This window comes from Rhinolophus sinicus, chromosome 3, assembly GCF_057876585.1.
Source record: "Rhinolophus sinicus isolate RSI-liver-muscle chromosome 3, RSI-T2T, whole genome shotgun sequence".
NCBI lineage: Eukaryota > Metazoa > Chordata > Mammalia > Chiroptera > Rhinolophidae > Rhinolophus > Rhinolophus sinicus.
Genome location: NC_142503.1, coordinates 41,281,426 through 41,302,078, shown reverse-complemented (window position 1 = coordinate 41,302,078; position 20,653 = coordinate 41,281,426). Strand labels below are relative to the sequence as shown.

At 38.4% G+C, this 20,653-nt stretch overlaps 1 protein-coding gene across 1 annotated transcript in view; it reads left to right on the top strand.

Moving 5' to 3' along the window:
- SREK1IP1 (SREK1 interacting protein 1) overlaps positions 1–20,653 on the top strand; it is a 211,445-nt gene extending 190,792 nt beyond the window's left edge. The window contains exon 6 of the mRNA XM_088796525.1: positions 13,212–20,653. Coding sequence (XP_088652651.1) covers positions 13,212–13,306 — 95 coding nt within the window. The 3' untranslated portion in view covers positions 13,307–20,653. The remainder of the gene's footprint in view (positions 1–13,211) is intronic.

Genomic DNA, 20,653 nt, shown 5'->3' with positions numbered 1-20,653 from the left:
TGTGGGCTTTTAAAAAATCATTTTTGTTTAAACAGAGAATTTTTTTGCCATTTCACTCATCATTTATTTATTCAGTGAGGTATACCTAAAAAGAGAAATCTTCCAGGTCATTTTATGGCTAGTGCTGGTAAAAGTTGTAGCAGGGGAGAGGGGACTGGAGGAGAGAAAGGGAGGGGAAGGAAAGGAAGGCAAAAAAAGTGGAAGGGGGTGAGAAACTGGAGTGAAAGGGGCAGAGCTAACCTGGCTCCCGCATTCTGTAGGCGATCAAGACCACAGGTATATGTCTGAGAAAATTATTATTATTACTACCCTTGGAAGTTTTTATTTCCTTCTTGTAGTAGAAATTACTGCCTGATTTCTTTTTCAAACGTCAAAATTTGTTTTTTCAAGAAATTACTAAGATTTTCCCACCTGAGGGATAATGTCAGGATGTAGCCAGTTTACTTAAAAATATTAGAAAGGTTGGTCAATTTGCATAGCAATTAGCCCAAAAGTTTTTTCTCTCTCCGTTTAAAAACTGTAATTCAGAAAACAAATCAAGCAATGCCAACTAAAATACTATACCTGGATTTTTTTTCTTTTATAGTCATTTTTCTTCTTCATCAAAGTAATGCATGTGGACAGGTAAAAATTCCAATGGTACTAAAAGGCTTATGATGAAAAACAGTAGTCCTTTAACGAGTTTCCTTCCTATCTGCCCCCTCCCTCACCCTAATACAATCTCAATTTCTGGAGGCAGTAACTTACAATTGGCTTAGCTATTAATTTTGATAATTTTGATACTTTTCTTCATATTTTAAAATTGCATATTTTCTATTTATTGGTTTATCCATTTTGGACATTATCTGTCGATTTACTTTATGGCATAGATGATTTAGCTTTTTTCAAATATATTCCTTCATTCCCTCTTCCCCTCCCAATATAGTCATATCTACCTGTTTAGTCTGCTTTGACACTGTAATAATCATATTATATATTAATTAATAATAATTATAATTGTTCACTACTGAGGTAAATTATCTAATATGCTTCCTTTCTTGTACAATGTTTTATTGAAGTTCTTTTGTTCTTCACTGTACATCTCTTTCATTCTCCACAAGTGCCAGGTGTGTGTGTGTGTGTGTGTGTGTGTGTGTGTGTGATACTGGCTGCTGCCATTTGGGGTAGGGGATTGGGTGAAGGAGGCTGCATATTCCACCATTCAGTGTGCTTAATTAGCCTGTTTTTAGATCCATGCTTCTCCTCCAGGTAGGGGGTACCTGAGTCCTGTGTCAGGCTCCTGAGTACCTATGCCTCCAGTGAGTGGCTGTGGTCTAAGGGGAGAGTGTTTTCATCACTACTGGTTGGTAACCCCTCTGCAAACCTTAGGTTATAGCTTCTTCTTTAGCTTCTTCTCCAATCCTCAATGCACTTCCCATCAAAATGTTTCATGGGGCGTCCTACATAAGGATCATGAATGGAAAATGCAATCCAATGCCATTGAAATATGTACTTTAAATGGGTGAATTGTATGGTATGTGAATTATATCTCCATAAAGCTGTAAAAAGATGATCCTTACATCAAAACTGTGCAAAACAAGTGAGCACTACTTTTCTAATGAAATAAATTGGGTGGGTCTATATGTGTTTATAAAATAATTTTAATTTGCTTTTAATATTGGAGATGAAAAATAAAACAGTAAAAAGGCTACAGAGAACAATCACATTGATATCAATAAATAAAATAATGTATACACTAGAAACTCAAATTTAAACTTCTTAATATATAAAATATATGAAAGTCTGAGATATAATATGGACATATGCAGCAATGAAAATCAGTTTCTGTAAATGTTTCATTTTTCTATAGAAGTCACTGTCATAGGAATAATTCTCAAAGAAATTAAAGATCGAAACAAATAATACACCCCAAAATAGAAAAACATAAAAGTCAACTTCTATAATGAATGGTGTTTGTAACATATATACACACTGTAAATAAAAAACACTGCCACACTTACATTCCTGATTTAATAAACTGTGGCTTTAAATAACTATAGGAAATACATTGTAATGATAAAACATGCATATAAAAATGTAATAAGAAATGAAATCTTGGATGCGATATAATGAAAATTATAAGCATGGTTTGAAAAAAGTCCATCTCTCATAAATATATGATTAAAATAAAGTTTAGAAAAGTCTTCTATTTCATCCTACAAATAAAACCAGAAAATCAGTAACAGGGACTTTGCTTTTTAATTCTCAAAAACATTAATAAGGAGAACAGAAATTTCCAAAAAGATAAATAGCTAAAGGATATTAAACTACGAGGAACTCATACATCTTAATGGACTAAACCACAGGATTTCATATATGAAATGATAATCTCAATGTGTATGCATATTATACATTAGGGAGTTATTTGTTGTTAAGGACTAATTGTAAATAATGACAGTAGAAATGGTTAATCTTACAATTTTAAGAATAGGCCGATGGAAACTTCTATTTTCTCATCTTGGCTGTTTCAGAGAAATAGCTCTATCTCCTCCCATATCCTTAAGCATATCATCTGGATGCAAGGCAGAGCAGGTTCCCCAACCAAACTACTGATTGCTTTTTTAGTTTTGGGGAAATGATAAAGAGCCATATCAGTTTCTTGTGACTGCTGTAACAAATTACCACAAATTGGGCATCCTAATTCGTAGAAATTCTCTCATAGCGTGCTGAATTCAAGGTGTCAGCAGACCAAAAAGTAGAGTAAGAGATGCCCCTAATGTTCTTATCATTTAGAAAATTGTAAGGGTTTTAGGAGTTCTGTGCTAGGAACTGGGGCAGAGGCCAACATATACCTTTTCTATTATTTCACATATACCAAAATAAATTTCAAGTCTAAAGGCATTTTGCTGGGAGAATTCCCTCTTCTTCTGAGGAAGTCAGTCTTTTTCTATTAAGGCTTCATTCAACTAATTTGGTGAGGCCCTCTCACATTACGGAGGGTAACATGTTTTACTCCAAGTCAGCTGATTTGAATGTTGATCTCATCTAAAAAACACCTTCATAGAACATCTATAATAATGTTTGGCCAAATATCCGGGTACTGTAGTCTAGCTAAATTGACAGCTAAAATTAACCATCACAGTGATCTTTCCTTTAGAATTCCTCAATGGGTTGGCTGAGGTTGCTGAATCTGCATTGCAATCCAAGTCTTCCTCACAATTCTGATTCTTCCCCCCTTTCTTTTCACAGACATCCGATCAGAATCATGGTCCAAAAATTCTTCCTGCCCATTCCTGCTTCCTTCTCCTGTATTTTCCCAAGGTGTTGCCCTGTCCCTCCCCTACCTGTTTTCCTGTTACACTCCTAACTCTGCCTTCCTGTGCTTCCTGAAGGACTTACACACCATCAGGGGAGAATTTGGGAATAAACACTTGCAGGCCTCTTTTTTTTTTTTTTTTTTTTTAAGCCCTCACTCCCCTTATTGCCTCCTGCCTGTGGGAGAAAGTTGATAACGTGACTGATCAGCTCTGATGTTGACTGGGAGTCAGCTCTGACAATTTTTACTAGGGGGTAAGGTCATTATATGCCACAGATTGGTGCTTAGGGGTGACACATTTTTGTGTGTTCTATTTTCTGGATCCATGGCACTGGCAATTAGGAGGGTCAAGGTGTGTTTCCCTTGTGAGAAGTTGGGGTGAAGCCTGGCTGTTCTTTCTGTTTGCTCTCCTCCCACTTGCATCTTGGCTCCAGCCTAATGCCCCAGTCACAGGCAAGGGAGCCTGGTTGAGGTGGGGAGACCTGGTGGGGAGTGGCTTTTCTTCTCACTGTTGTGGCAATGTCCTAATTTTGGCTTTGTGAGGAAAGGAAGGATAAAACAGCAAAGACGACAATGGGGGGGGGGGGAGAGGAAGAGAGAGGCCTCACTGAGGCCCCTTTACGAAGCCACATGCCTCGCTTCAGTTACCAGAATGATCTGTTAAGAGGGGCTTATCCAGCCATTAAATATTTTAAAAATGCTTTTGTAATCACATTTTTTCGTACGTGACTATTTATATTACAAGGATTTTCCCTCAGTGAGAATACTGATGGAATATTTTGGACTCCTAACAACATTGAGAAAGTTACTCTGTCGGTCCTTTAACATTTTTATGTTGAGCACCACACCTGGCACTGGCAATACAAAGTTGAATGAGATACAGCCTTTATCCTTAAGAAGTTCTTGGTCTCGTGAAGAGAAAGCCATGTCAGCAAAAACTAGCAATACTCTAATAGAGACATGTATACTGTGGGGCTGGGGGTTCTAGCTCTATCTGGGCGGTAGAAGGTGAATGAGTGAGTGTCCAAGAGAAGATATCCCTTAGGTTGGGCTTAGAAAAAGGAGTAGGAGTCTGCAAGGTAAGTGGGGGTGAGGGAAAGCATTCCAGGTTAAGGGAACTCTTTCCCCGGTGTGGAGTCTGCCAGATATTGGTATGTGCAGGAAATAGAAAGTAACTTCGTAAAAGGGACAAGGTAATCAAGTACCTCACAGGCCATCTAGTATGGCAGGCTTTTTCTTTTCTTACTTTTTTTTTTTTTTTTTTTTTTTTGCTTTTTCAGAAACTGGTTGATAGTAATGCTATATACGATTTAAGGATCTATTGTACGAGTATATTTAACTTACAGACCTTGTGTAGGAATTACATCTTCCATTGCTTGTACTAGTCATCTGATTGTCGAGAACATTATTAACTTTTTTTTTGTTTTTTAAGGAAAACTTACTTTCTTACAAGAATGACTTTCACCCAAGGCAATTCCAATAAGAATTTGCCAGTAGGTAAAGGAATGAGAGTAGCATGAACAAGGGAAAGAGTTATCAGAGGCTAATTAAATGAACTCACAGTGTACACGATTTCAGAACAGAAAGCAAACACACGAAGACAGGTACATACTAGAATGTTGAGTACTATTTAGAAAAAAATCTCATATTCATAGTTCAACTTTTACAGTTTACGTGAGGATCCTGAGGAGTATGCTTCTAAAAAGAAAAAATGATTACTGTCAAGCATGCCACATCAATTTACCCTGTCAGTCTCTGACCTTCGGCTCCTTCATTCATTCTTTGATTTCTTCATTCAACAAGCATTTAGCAAACACTAACAATGAGCCAGTCGCGACCTGTAGCCCAAGATAGGAGAGGGAGAAATAAAGGAATGAATGAGGAAAAACGAAGAGGGCTAGGTCTTCTACTTGTACAAGTGAGTGAACCTGAAGTCACATGGAGATCCAGAGACAATCTGGTCCTTGGCTTACTGGCCTCTTTCATTTCTTCTTTGCGTGGGTCTCTTATGCACTGAACCTGATCTTTTTTTAGGAACAATGCTTGAACTATGTGATTAAAGCTGTAGAAGTTTCTAGTATGAGTTCATCTAAACTAAAGCAAAACCATAGGATTGCTTCTACTGCCTGCTCCCATATATTTGGAACCATTTACCCTTTGAAACACTTTCATTCGAACTTGTATACAGTATTTTTTTATTATTACTAAATAAGTTAACTACTGAAATATTTTGCTGGGACATATACAAAAAAGACAAACTTCATGCAATATTCTATTAACATTGTTACTGTAGATAATTGGTTTTGGCCTTGAAACATGTTTTCCAACACAGATGGGCCCTGTGACGTGTAAACGCAAAGTGTCTCTAAAAACTTCTGATGAAGAGTTTGGTTGTTAGATAAGTGATATCTACAACCCTAAAAAACTCAACTGAATAGTAATACTTACAAATTTGCAAACTTAAAAATGACTCCTAAAGATCTGGAGCTCTTGTCTACCCAATTTCAGGAGAATGTAATGAAGTTTAAATAAATAGAAATGAATTTAAATGAAAGTTCATAGGTGATACATTCTAGCTACACTGTCAGAATGTGTGCAATTTTTTTAATACTGATTGTGGCATTATAATCATCTTGCCAATAATGAGCATCATTCTCTTATCCCTTGTGAAACAGCTACTGGTACTTCATTCCATTATCACAAAACAAAATTTATTACAGGAACTATGGAGTAGAATGATATCATTTTTTGTAATTTAACTTAGGTATTTGGTTTTCTTTTTTCCTTAGATTCAAATATCACCTTTTAATAATAGTATTTATCTTGATAAATCAGAAAATTCCCAACAAGGTTAACCAACTTAAGTATTCATGTTTTCATGTGGTGTACTAGTTATTTATTACTGCATAACAAATGATCTCAAAGGAGTCTTAGTAGCTTAAGCAACGACCATTTATTAGCTCACTGTTTCTGTGGTCAGAATCTTGGTGCAGCATTAACTGAGTGTCTCTGCCTCGGGATCTCTGGAAAGGTTGCATTCAAGGTCGCATGTATGATTACAGTCATCGTAAGGCCTTCCCATGCTTCCAAGGTACCTCACACAGCTGCTGGCAGGCATTATTGGCTGTTGGGTGAGCACACTAGTTCTTTGTCACTTCAGCCTCTCACAACATGGCAACTTGCTTTCCCCAGATGTTTTGTGACTTAATCTCAGAAGTGATGTCCCATGGCTTTTGCGATCTTTCATTTTTTAGAAAGGAGTCTGTGAAATCCAAGTAATAGGAAAATATACATATTGCTCTCTGCTCCCAGTGCCTGGCACACAGTGCCTAAAACCTGATGGGTCGGCCGGTAGAGGAACGCACATGGTCAGGCAAGTTAAGAAAGTTCTTATTGTAAGAGACAAAAGTTTATCTGACTGAGCAAAGACCGCTACTGTCCAGGCTGCACGCCTAAAGGAGACTTGCAGCCCCGAAGAAGGGGGTGAGGAGGGTTTTGTAGGGGCTGTGCTGACAGGGGAGTATTATTTGAACAGAAAATGCTGAGTGCCTGCAAGCCAGTAGCTGTTTTGTGGCATCTTCTGTTATCGCAAGTTCGGCTCTGTCTGCAGGTGCAGGCCAACAGATATTTTGTTGTTTTCTTGCAGACATGGCTCTGTCTGGTCACGGTCAATGTCTCTGAGACCTAACATTCAGAGACCTAATGTTAAGTCAAGGTCTCTAACATTCAGAGACCTAACAAAACTCTTGCAATTTCCTAATATTTGGTGTTTGACTGTAGTTCTTGACACAGAGCTCCTAGATCCCTTGGGATTTCCTGGTTATAGGAGCATCTTTTGTTCTAATGAGGCAATTCTGGGTGGGCTAACTGGATGGTCAGGATGGGGACTGGTCACCAGATTAGAAGTTTAGAACTTTCCACCCTATTCTTTATCCTCTGGGAAGGGGAGAGGGACTGGAGACTGAGTTAATGATCAATCATGCCTAGATGATGAAGCCTCCATAAAAATCCCCAAAATATAGGGTTCAGAGGACTTCCAGGTTGGTGAACACATGCGGTGCTAGGAGAAAGGTGAGTGCCTGGAGAGAGCATGGGAGTTCCTCACCCTTTCCCCTACACCTTGCCCTATGTGTCTCTTCCTCTATCTGTTCATCTGTATCCTTCAGTATATTCTTTATAATAGATCAGTAAATGTGTTTCCCTGATTTCTGTGAGCCATTCTAGTAAATTATCAAACCCAAGAAGAGGTTGTGGGAACCCCAATTTATCGCTGATTGGTCAAAGGTACAGACGACAGCCTGGGGTTTGCGATCGCCACCTGAAGTGGGGTCCGTTAAAGGATTGATCTCTTACCTTGTGGGATCTGCACTAACTCCAGATAGATAGTGTCAGAATTTGATTGAATTATAGGACACCCAGCTGGTGTTGCCTAGAACTGTGTGATGTGTGGAAAACCCGCACATCTGCTATCAGAAGTACTGTAGGTGTGTGAGTAAAGAAACACACAGGGGTATTTTCCCTAGAGTCATCAGGCCCAGTCCACACTCATGGAGAAGGAATTACACAGGGTGTAAATGCCTGCAGGCAGGGATTACTGGGGACACTTTAGAGGCTGCCTACCATACGTGGTGAAGTAAGGCAGCTTTACTATTTCATTTTTCAAATGGTAAGATAAGACTGCACAATATCATGATTGTGACAATGGTTTTTAAAATTGGGTTTTATGTTCCAACAGTACTGATAAACATTTCTGCCCTAACCCCGGGGACACAGCGTGTTAGTTTTTAGAGACATGGCATGGTGGGTCTTCCTTTTTTTCACATTTGACCTCCCCTCCCTACCCTGTCACGTTTATATGTTGCCACCTCAATCACTGTAGGCTTGCCCATGTGACTTGCTCTGACCAGTGGGACAGGAGGTGAAGGAGCACTACCAGTTCTGAGCAGAAGCTTTAAGAGGTATTCTGTGTTCCTACGTACCCTCTTGTATGCCCGCCTGCTAGAATGAAAAACACAGAACGAGACACAGACACAGACCTCATCCAGAGTCAGGCCAGAGCCAGCTGAGCCACAATCAACCTGCCAACTTGAAAGTAAGAAATAGATATTCATTGTCGTAAGTTGCAAGGTTTTTGGGGTATATTGTTGCTGCAGCAAAAGCTGGCGGATGCAAATGGGGACAGCAGTGAGAGAGCAAAGTTCCCAAAGAGTATCTACTTCTGTCAGTATTCTGTTTCCAAATCCCACTGAGACTGATTGAAGCCCAGTCCCGTAGATAATTGTATTGGAGGATTCTGTGTTTCAAGAGCACTTAGTCCCCAATGCCTGCTGTTTGACTTTGGAAAAATTCTCAGTACCATCAGTAAAGTTTTTAGCAAAATAGGATTTTTTTAAAAAACCATTCATGTCAAGCTATTGTGTTTTAAAACTTAGCAAATGTTCAGTTTTTTAAAATTTCAGATATCATATTCTACCTCTGTCAAAAACTTTTCAGTTTGTTTTACTTTATAATCGAGATGGTTGCCATTGAATCCAAATGGTGAAAAGGAAACTTCTAAAATGAAATAGTGTGGTATTATTAACTCAGCAGGATAGCTGTTTAGATGGTTCTGCAATTGTGCTAGACCCCTGAACACAGACGAAAAATCCTGAAAGGGAATTGGTAAACAACATGTTGCCTTTAAGTATCTCGGAACAGTGATGTACATCAAGCAATTATATTTCTTATCTGGAGAAGAAACTGAACAATGTAGGAGACACTCATTATAGAGGTTAATTTTTAAAAATTGTTTCATTTATTTATTTCTTAATCCTTTGCCTGCATATTCAAAGAAAAGCCAAGTATTGAAAAATTATTTAAAATACTACCAGGATCAGAAATCATCTTAAGCATAGCATTTGGGTTATTCAGGTATATCTTGTGCGTGTGTGTGTGTGTGTGTGTGTGTGTGTGTGTGTTCTAAATCTGCATATCTGGAGTGATTGCTAGTTCTTCCAAAATTCATTTATTGGTAGCTCAGCTTTCTGTTCTGTGACATAATAGTCTAATTGCTATATGATATGTAATTTAGAGACAGAAAAGGTGAAATGTTCAAAGTTACATTTGAAAAAATATTCAAACAGTTAATTACAACCTGTGGTTAGGTTGTCAATGAATTAGTGTAATGGAGATCAACTTCCACATAATTTTCTATGTTCATGATGCTTTGTGAATCACCCCTCCTAATTCAATTATTCCTCTGTAAACTTTTTTCTTTAATTTTAGTATAAAGAGAATAATTTGAATCAAATACAATTAATTTAATCTTCCATTCCTTTCCCTGCCCCTCCCCTGTCCTTTCCATTCTCTTTCTGTCTCACTGTTGTTATCTAGTTACAACCTAGTACCTATTGCACAGATTCCTACCCAGTCTTCCTATTCCAGGCATGTTTCCCTTCAGCTCATCTAGTCCCCTAGTGAGGTACCTCCCTCACCCCAAGAATTTGAAAATGAAGGACCGTGAACAAGGCATGAGTAAGAGCAGAGACAGACACATGAGGTAAAAGCAGCACTGCTCCAAAACCTGTAGGAAATCTCTCCTCTGGAACCTCTTGGAATGAATTACCATATCCAAACATAATTAACATATTTATTGAACACATAAAAATAACATAATTAGAATATTAATTAACATATCCCAAGAAAGAGTGTGGGGAACCAGACTGTGCGAAATTGACCAAACTAGTTTTCTCTGGAGGCATCATAGGCATCATGGAGGTTCCAGAGGCTACTGCAGAAGTGCTCTTCCGAGGTCCATGATTGGACCAGTCCGCAGGGATAGCTCTGGGGAGCTCTTAGCAACTACCACTGTCAGACCAGTGCCTGGGCTCCACCCACAGCGATTCTGGTTCAGTTCACCTGGGGTGGTGCCCAGCTTTGGCAGTTTTTAAGAGCTTTATTAAGATAACTTTGACATATAAAAATGGTATGTATTTAAGGTGTACAACTTGATGTTTTGATATATGTATACATTGTGAAAAGATCACCACAGTTGAGTTAATTAGCATATCCACAACCTCTACATAGTTACCATTCATTGTGTGTGTGGGAGGGGTGAGGGGGTGGCGTTGGTATCTTTTAAATGCTCTTCAGAAGATTATAATCCAGGCTTGAAAACCTCTGGTAAATGCTAAATTCCAATTTTAAGCAGGCTTAGCAGGCTACCTGGGTTCATGTCTGCCATTAGCCCCAAGCCAGCTAATAATTCATCCTGATTCCCTGTTTATTAAGCCATGCCCTGATTGCCGGGAGTTCAGCTATAGGAAGAGTTCACACTCATCAAGCAAACTAATCTTCAAGTGCTTGCACATTGTAAAAGAGCTTCTTGTATTGATTTTCCCTGCCATTCGTAGAAAGAATGTGGTCAGTATTAACATGAGAATTTCCAGTTCTTATGACAGTTATATTTCTCACAATAAATAAATAAATTGGAATTCCTGTGTTCATTCTAGTCTCCTGTGGCGTTTAATTATCATGGTTTTGTCTTTCACCCCCTCAGTGCAAACAGGGTCCTTGCCTGGGGCCTTCAGAGTAGAAGGTGAGATTTAGCAGACTTTGCCTACAGCCTCTGCTCCCCTTTCACCTGCTCCTACTGTCTACCCCCTGCAGCTAGCCACATTAGATCTCTCTAAACTGCAGTTTGGGGCATGTTACAATTCTGCTTAACAATCTTCCAGGACTTTCCCCCACTGTTTTCTGGTCCCAACCTACTTTTCTTCTCTCAGTGTTTTCCTTGAGAACCCAACCCTATGCTCCAGGCAAACGGAATCATATCAACTTCACATTTTCCTGCCTATTAATTTTAAGCTTATTTTAAGTTCCTTCATCTGGCACACTCTCACTTCCACCCGTACCCATCCTTATCCTTAACCATCTTACCTGGTTAATTCTATCTACTTTTAAATGTGATCTCAATCACGTGGCCTCCCCCCATCACCCTATAAATAAGCAAAGTATTCCGTCTGGACATGCCTTTATCACACCATCCCAACATGTGTTCTCAGTCTAGAACTCTCTCCTTGCCCTTTCCACCAGCTAGTTCCCCTTCATATTTTACTCAGGTCTGAATTTCCATCTTTTCCTTAGGGAGGCTTTTTCTCACTCCTAGGCCTCAGTGAAATTCTCAAGATATATTGCCATAATGCTCTCTGCTCCTCTGTTACACCAATCATCACATTGCAATTACTTGCTCAGTCTGTGATCCCTGCTGGTCTGTGAGTTCTGTGACCATAAGGACAAGTGTGTTTTCTTCATTGCTGAATATTAAGCATTTAGCACAGTGCCTGGCCCATAATAGATGTTAAATATATATTTGCCATATGGATGTTGAATGAATTTGATTTCAATTCAACAAATTTTACTAAGTACTTACAACATTCCACATGGTGTTCTAGGTTCCTTAGGTGTATCAGTGAGTAAAGAAGATAAAGATCCCTTCACTCATGGAGTTCAGATCCTGGCAAGGAGAAACAGACAACAGACATGTTAAATATGGAAATTATATGATATATTAGAAAGTGATAAGTGCTATGGAAAAATGACAAGGTAAAGTAAAATGAAAAAGTAAAGTATGAAGAAAAATGTGGGTATGCAATTTGCAGCTTTAAATGAGATGGAGGGCAGGTTGGGTCCCATTGCAATTGTGGCGTTTGAGCAAAGACTTGAAGGAGCTGAGGGAAGTCATGATGCAGACATCTAGGGGGAAGACTGTTTCAGGAGAGATGGCCAGTGAAAGGGTCCTGAGAATCCCTGGTGTGTTGGGGGAAACAGCAGGAGGCAGTGTGTCTGGAACAAATGAACAAGGAGTAGGAGAGGAGCTCATTGGGAATCCTTAGGGCCATTTTTAAAGGCTTTGGCTTTTATGCTGAGTGAAAAGGGAAGCTATTGCGGGGTTTTGAACACCATCTGACTGATCTGACTTACATTTTACAAGAATTACTCGGCCGCTGGGTTAGTAATAGACTACAGGGAGGAGGGCAAAGGTTGAAGTGGAGAGATCCTTTAAAAGGGAAGAGAACGTGACAGGACCATGTTGCTTGGACCAGAGTAGTAGCTTTGTAGATGGTGAGAAATGATCAAATTTTGGATTTTTTTTTTTAAAGGTAGAGCCAACAGGATTTTCTGCCAGTTTGCATACTAGATGTAAGAGAGGAAACACAGATGACTCCAAGGTTTTTAGCCTGAACAAATGGAAGGATAGATTTGCCATAATCTGAGAATGGGAAAGTTGTAGGTTAAGTAGGTTTGGGGGCTGGAGGGTGGAAATCAGGATTTCAATTAGGAACAGGTTGAATATAAGATGTTTAGTAGACATTCAAACGGGGGTATCAAGAACCCAGTTGGATATATGAATTTCAAGGTCAGAAAGGAGGTCTTGGTTGGAGATACAAATATGAAAGTCATCAGCAAGAAGGTGGTATTTAGGCTCATAAGCCTAGAAGAGATCATTGAGGGGGTGAGTGTAGACAGAAGAGAAGAGGACCGACAACCAAGTTCTGGGACACACTAGCATAAAGACATCTAAGAGAAGTGGATAAACTAACAAAGGATTCAAAAAGAGACAGGAGAGAGGGAAGATGAAAACCAAGAGAGTGTTCTAGAAGCCAAGGGAAGACAATATTTCAGGAAGAATGAGGAATTGTGATAAATGCTGCTAATAAGTCAGATAAAGACTGAGAACTCACCATTACATTTAGCATTTGGTCATTGGTGACTTTTATGAAAGCACTTTTGGAGGATTGATGGGGGTAAGAACCTTTTGAGAGTGGCTTTAAGAGAAAATGGGAGGAGAGGAATTCAAGATGAATGAACCCATGTCCTTTATCTCATTCTACCTTCTGTTAACATCATTATGTCTTCCTCTTATCTCCTTTTCTAGATTATAAACTTCTTGAAGACAGGAAGAAGCTGTCTGACAACTGCATCGCTGCCCTGGAAGCTGGCCGGTGTCAGCATACAGCAGGCACTCAATAAATGTTGGTTGACTGACTGGCTAAATGAACATTAAGGGTGAAATTATCCTTATTTCTTATATTCCTTATCCTTTTTTGTCTTCTCCTGTTCTCTTTATAATTCTTCCTTCCCTCCCCCAGACAGATGCCCGATGCTACTTTCTGACGGCCCCAGCTTTTCCCATACTCCCTTTACCCCTCAGCTGCTTCACAATTTACCCACATTAAACTTATTCCTTCAGAAACAGGATAAGTAATCTAATCTGAGAAGTCCAATTTGGGAACCTAGCATTTCTTAGTTGATTTTAATGGGTAAAATCTATGTAAGAAATGTATTCCAACGCTGCATAGTAAAGGTCAGTAGGCGCCAGATCTCACAATACAAAGAAGAAAAAGAAAGAGAAGCTGAAAATATGGAAGTGTGGTTTTTTTCCTTCATTTAATCTGAATTATACACATTCAACAGGAATATTAATCAGCTTTTACTAATACAATAAAACAGGCCAAAATAAATCAAAGTACCACAGAGCTGTTCATAATGGCCTTCTCATGGCATTAGCTTTTAAAGTTGTAAAATAGAATTAAATTTTTTCAAGTGAGGCATAGACTTATCTGTCTAATGATTTAATGTACTTTCTTCAAATTAGTCACTGTAATGGGTGGATTTTAGGCTGTTATATAGTCTTTAGTTAATTCTGGAGTATAAAATTTGGATTGCTGGATTTCATTCATTCATTTATTTTAGGGATATTTACATATGTTAACCATTGTGGTTTTTAACAACAATAATAAAAAAATACATTTAGAGCAAAGGCCAGATAATATCACTTTAAAAATTAGCAGCCACTGTTCCTCATTAGGGTTGATAGGCTAAAACTAACCATGAGTTTCCTCGTTTCTTTTCTAACCTCTTCTTTGCAATTATGAAATGTCATTCAACTATGAGCCTCAAACATTTATACAAATGTTTTGAATAATTGAATCCTCAATAGATAGGAGCTACGTGGTATTGAAAATGAAAACATTAAGGTACAAAGAAGGAATCAGACTTAATTCAAATTATTTGACAACCAATGTGAAAATGAGCTCTAGCAACAGAACTATCCAGGTGTGAAGTCTGAAAGCGTCTTGGTAAATACTTTCTACCAGGTCGAAGGTAAGAACTGTATAAATTCAATAAACCAAATTATTTCCAGAGGGGGAAAGCACACAGGAAGGGTAATGAGTATGTTTCTGCCACCTAGTTATCTTATTTTTCCAGGCAATTAGCAAAAAGCGTCCACATGATTTTTCCTTGGTTTAGAAAGACTGCCTAAAGCCAAGATCAGCATCTGGGGTGAAGACACGTCTCAGTAAGGTGAAAGGAGCTGAGTGCGATCTGTAAATGATAAAGGTCGTCAAAGAATAAAAGTGTATATATTATAAATTCATTAAAATTTTAATCAAAGGAAAACAGAAAACAATGAAAAAGTGATTCATAGCTACTGAATGTGTTCAGGAAATAAAAGGATTATCAGCTCAGCAAAGTGTAACAGTCATGGTTCAATTTATCCCTGAAACTCCATGTGGTCTAGGCTAGGCTGCACCAGCTGGAGCAATTCAAGCTTGCTTTTGTATTAGTCAGGCAATTTTGCAATAAGATAAAAGAGTTAAAATCAGCTAGCCTTTTCCATTTCTCTTTCCAGCCCTTCCCCCCAACAATCAAGCTATCAGAACAACAAAATGAAACCAAAACAGTCTCTCAGAACATTTTATGAGTTTCTTCTCTATCATTATTCTATTTTGGCGGAGCAATCTTTTTTGACAACAGTGTATTTATCTTCTTTGCAATGCCTGGATTCATGGTTTTCTGCCATCTACTGTAGTAAAAATTTAGCTGGATAAAAGGTAAAAAGAAAGTCCATTTTGAAAGTCAATTTGTAATTTTTGCATTTTTAACTATTTTTTTCTCACCCCACAAATCCATTTCATATGGATTTAAAAGATTGACTAGTAAAATGTTAAAGTTCAGAAATTAGAATAAAGTATAATTTAACAGCTGTGAAAATTGCGGAAATATTTTTGTAATTATAAGCTTAGAAACAATATATAAAATAGTAAAGAAAATTTTGACAGTTTTGAGTGCATACAAATAATATTTTTACACAAAAAACAAAACAAAAAGGAATTACAGTTTTTATTTCATAGAGAACTCTTGGAGGAGAATCCCATCTCTGTTATATCATCAGATCTATTATTGCTTTTATTATACCATAAAGACCTTTTATAATATACTTTAAAAAATCCTCAATAAATCATAATAAATCATAAACCGAAATAAATCATAGAAGATGGAATAAGTGAGAAAAGAACATTATCTTAAAGCCTTTAAAAAGTAAATGAGCAAATGCTATGCATAGTCAAATTCTCATGAGAAGAAATTCATGGACTCAATAAACATATTGGAAAAACTTTCAACTTCATTTTTAAACAAAGAAATGCAAACCGATCAATGAGCTATACTCCGCCCCCTCCCCGGGAACTGAAAAAATTATAAGTATACACATTGCTTGTGAGGGTACAAAATAGTGGGCACTATGGTACAGTCTAGTGGCTGTATAAATTACTTCAATATTCTTAGACCCTATGTTGGGTCCAAAATATTGGATCCACTATAGATCAAGAGCTATAAAAATGTCTAAGTTCCTGCTTCCTGCCAAGATGGCAAACTAGCCTGGGTTGCAAGCTCCTACCCTCAAAAGCAACTCTGGAGTAACTATAGAAGTGAGAGGGAGTCATGGATTCCAGGAACCAATACCACCACCAATAATAATAATAATTGAAAAATCCACTGAGGATCCTTGTCTCAGACAATTATTATACTGAGAGTTGTAAAATGTTGATTTCCTCCTTCTATTATTTCATCAAAATTTATTACCTGCATTCTTTTATAAAGAAGAACTTTCCTTTTTCTTTTAAGTGTAGCTATGGACTTTTGGAGGGTATAATGAATTGTCATTATTATTCTCTTTAATGCTCAAATTGTTCCAAATTTAACCTATGAAAGTCCCTATAAGTCAGCTCCTATGTCCCTTTGACATGACCCAATTAGTTTTCAAGCATTTTTTTGTTTGTGAGACAATATGTCCCAGACTAATCTTCATCTTTCCCTGCCCCTGATCTGGAATCAGCCATTTTCCAAGACAGGCTATTCCTTTTAGTGGGAAATGATACCTAGAAACTCACCTGGAAAGAGATGAATCTTTAATGATGAAATTTCAGGCATTGCTATCAGTATTTTTGTAAGGGGACTTCAGGAGTAGTCACGTCCTTCTGAAATCTCCAGTCACACTGTATATAACATTGTTCCTCAGAAACATAAGTCTGACCTGTGAGCCAGGAGCTTCAGGAAGCTGGATGAGACTGAGTAGGAGTGATTAGAGAAGAACCTACCATCTTAATTTCAACCTCAATGCCCTCAAACAAAAATGACTTTAGGAAAAAAATACGGGCTTCCCTCCCCCACCCTAACTTTTCTACCTCATCTGGGTCATTAAAATAGACAAACATAGTCCAAAACTGAAACTTCTTCTGGATGTCTTCTTTATTTCCTGACGTACTCTGCTCAGAGAATTCACTCATTCTAAGTTGTATTGAGTAAAAGGCTTATTTGTTCAAGGCCTTATTATTATTAGTCTTCAGGCCTTAGGCTACACCAGCATAAACTTTCCTCTGGTCTTAACAGGAAAATGTGGAATACCCAGTTACAGAATGTGAATGTGTGTTGTTTGTATAAATTCTATGTAGCATAAATACCAATGTATCTCTCGTACCCAATCTAATTTTTTAGTGCAAACTTTCTTGCTACAGCCATGCTGAGTGGACAGTCAGTGATCCTGTCCAAAGTTCACTGGTCTAGACATAGTCACCTCACTCAGATTCTTTTTCTCAAGAATTTGAACCAAGAGACCTAGAGGGAGGTTTTAGTCATTAGTGGTCTAGTGTGGAGTTGGGCTGATGGCTCTGTATAAGGTGAGGAAGTTAAAAATGATGGTTAAGAGGCCATGACAATTGGACTAAACTGTAGAGAATCAGGGATGAAGGAGACCATATCATCACTAAGAAATAGAGAGCTTCTGATTCCAGCCCTCTGTGTCATTGTCTGTCCTTGGAGTGTCTAAAGTTTCTGTGTCCCTGAAATTAACTTCTTTCTTTAGTAGAATTAGTTTGATTGTTCTTTGCAACTGACAAATAAATATTGGCTTTAATACTATACTATATAACTGTGCACATCCTTTTTTCCATTCTTTTTTGTTATAGGGAACAATTGTGCTCTGGGTTATTTTTATCTGTAGTTGTCAGATGAATAGGACATTGTCAAATACTTTCTTAGGAAAAAAACTGCTATATAAAATATTAAGTGAATACATCTGCTTCTTTTGAAAGAGCAATCAAATTTTTGTGAATCTGTGCCTCTCCAGCTAAGATTTGAATCAATCAATCTATTGTCCCTTGGACAACATGGGTTTGAATGGCCTGGGTCCGAATATAGGTAGATTTTCTTTTCATCTTGTAAATAGATGCCCTATGAGTAAACTTATGGTATCAATAAATACAGTACAGTACTGTGAATGTATTTTCTCTTATGATTTTCTTAATGACATTTTCTTCTCTCTAGTATACTTTATTGTAAGAATACAGTACATAATACATATAACATACAAATATATGTTAATTGATTGTTTATGTTACTGGTAAGGCCTCCAATCAATTGTAGACTATTGATAGTTAAGTTTTTGTAGAGTCAAAAGTTATACGTAGGATTTCAACAATGCTGGGGTTGGTGCCTCTGACCCCCATGATGTTCAAGGGTCGACCAATCAGAAGACAGCAATGCCTTGCTCTTCTGTAAGCCTTTCACATGTCCAGTCATGCGATCGATCAGACTTTGGCAATTCACCTGTAGTGGTGCCTATTATAGAACCAATCAATACTCATGAGAACGTAAATGTTTATGATTAGTGAGTCATAATAAAATAAAAATATGAAACATAATAAAAATATGAGGGGGGTAGAAATTTTGAATTGAATTAGAGAAGAATAAAAGGCAACATAAAGTGAACGGCAGAACGCAGTTTGGTGTATGTGTGATCTTCTCCTGGGTCTACCCAGCTCCAGAGCTGCCTCAGTTGGCTCCAGGCCTGGGCGCTAGGACAGTAAGTTCTGCTGTGAGGTGTCGCTCCTTGTAGGAGATGCTATTGTTGCCGCAGCCCCCAGCCCCTTCATCAGCCTGGTGCAACCGTCCCCCAGCTGCTTTACATGTTAGTCAGCAGTAGCTCACAGGCATACCTTTCTTCTGAGAACAGCCCAGGACAACAAGAAATATCTCACCTGGAAATGCTTTACACCTTCCCCTCAAGGATGGCCCACAGTCAATGTCTGCTGATATGTCGGTGCAACCGCCTGGGCCCTTGTTTCCAGTTAGAATAACTCTGTGGTGTTATTCTTGCTCTAGAATTCCCCATGGGATCAGGCTAGGCCTAGACTTTAACTGAACGCACATCTTTACCTGGCTTTTCCCCAGATCCCATCCTGCTTTCCACGTTCCTCTACACGTTTCCTTAGGGCATTCTCTCAATGAAACGCTTGTACAGTCATTTCCATCTCAGTTCTATTTCTAGGGAATCCAACTTAAGAAAGTCATCTAACGTTTAACCTGACTAAGCAAAGATGGTCTTCCACTTTGCTACTGCATATAGATTAGCTAGCGCGTCCATGGAGGGATAAGGGTCCAGGCTGATCCTTTCGTACTCACTTACAGGCATACCTCATTTCATTGCACTTCACCGATGTTGCATTTTTTTTTTTTACGAACTGAAGGCAAAACCCACCACCAACAAAAAGATCATGACTTCCTTTGTTGCTATACTTGCTTTATTGCCATGGTCTGTAACCAAACCCACACTCTCTCTGAGGTCTGCCTGTACAGTTCTCCTTTGTCTGAATTCTTCTCCATCACATATATTTATCATTTAGCATCTGGTGCCAGAATTGTCTTCAGAGTTTTCTTAGCTTCTTTGTTTAGGAAAATGCCTTGATGAGCTATTTGAAGGTGGAAGGAGAGACCCTGAGGGCATGTTTTTAAAGAAGGTGATAAAACAAAAAGATAGATAAAATGGTCTGCATAATAATAAATACAGATTTTTACACTGTGGTGAATCTAGAAGGGTAGAGAACTCAGAGAGGAGAGAGGAGAGAGACTTGGCAATAAGATGAGAGAAGAAAGAAAATTCCTAATAGTGGAGTAGCCAAAAGACATTTAAGACTGAGGATATCTAATATGCAATTGTAAGTTGTATTGTTATGAAGTAAACTCCCTATAACCCTGAGTCTTCGGTACAAATTTAATTTGTTAGAACAGCCTTGTGGGCTGGTGAAGGGGAAATAAAAAGTCAGTGCCGTAAAAATGCCAGCCCCATAGTCACCTTTTTGCTGACACTTAAAGTTGTTAGTGACACGCTTTCTTGGGGGTAATAGGTCAAGTGTCCTGGGGACACTAACAGAGACAGAGAGAAGCAGTTGTGGCATGAAACTGACTCAGAACAGGTATCCTTCTTATTCCTCTTTATTCACTCCTTAAGGAGTGACAAATCCTCCTTGTTCCCCAAAACTAGGAGAAAAGGACAGAAGAAGGGAGGGAAGGGCTGGAATCGGGAGCTCTCTCTCTCGCTCTCTCTCTCTCTCACACACACACACACACACACACACACACACACACACACACACACAATTGGAACCTAGCTATTGCAAACTCACAGTCTTTAATGAAATTCTGGCAAAGTGAAACACAAAGAATTTAAATTTATGACATGGTTACATAACCGTTATTTCTCCCCACCCCCTCCCCCACTCCACTCCATCCCCAGAATAGATAACATCTGAGACTATTAGTGCCGTCCTTGAGAAGATTAAGTGCTTTTAGAAAGTGTACCCTGGAATAAACAAAACACAAGCACAATCTGGGAACTAAAAATCATTTTCTAAGAGGAAAGAGTACCTTTCCTTTCCCCCTCTTCTATGTCCCACTGATTTTTTTCATGTCCTATCTCAAATACCCACCTTTGTTAAGTGTCTTTTGACCTGTTCCCAATCAATGATGTCTTCCTGCTTTGAGCCCTCTGTAACTTACAGTTGGAAGAGTTCTTCAGTTAATATTAAATTTTGCCGTGTTTCATAGTGTTATATCCAATCAGGACTCATCTTGGGAAATACATCTTGAGACAGAAGCATATACTGGGTAAAATGTGAAGAGTTTTACTGGCCACATGGAATTCTTCCCATCAAGAAAGCCAATCATGTGCCAGGCCAAACCTATTTCAGAGACAGGATT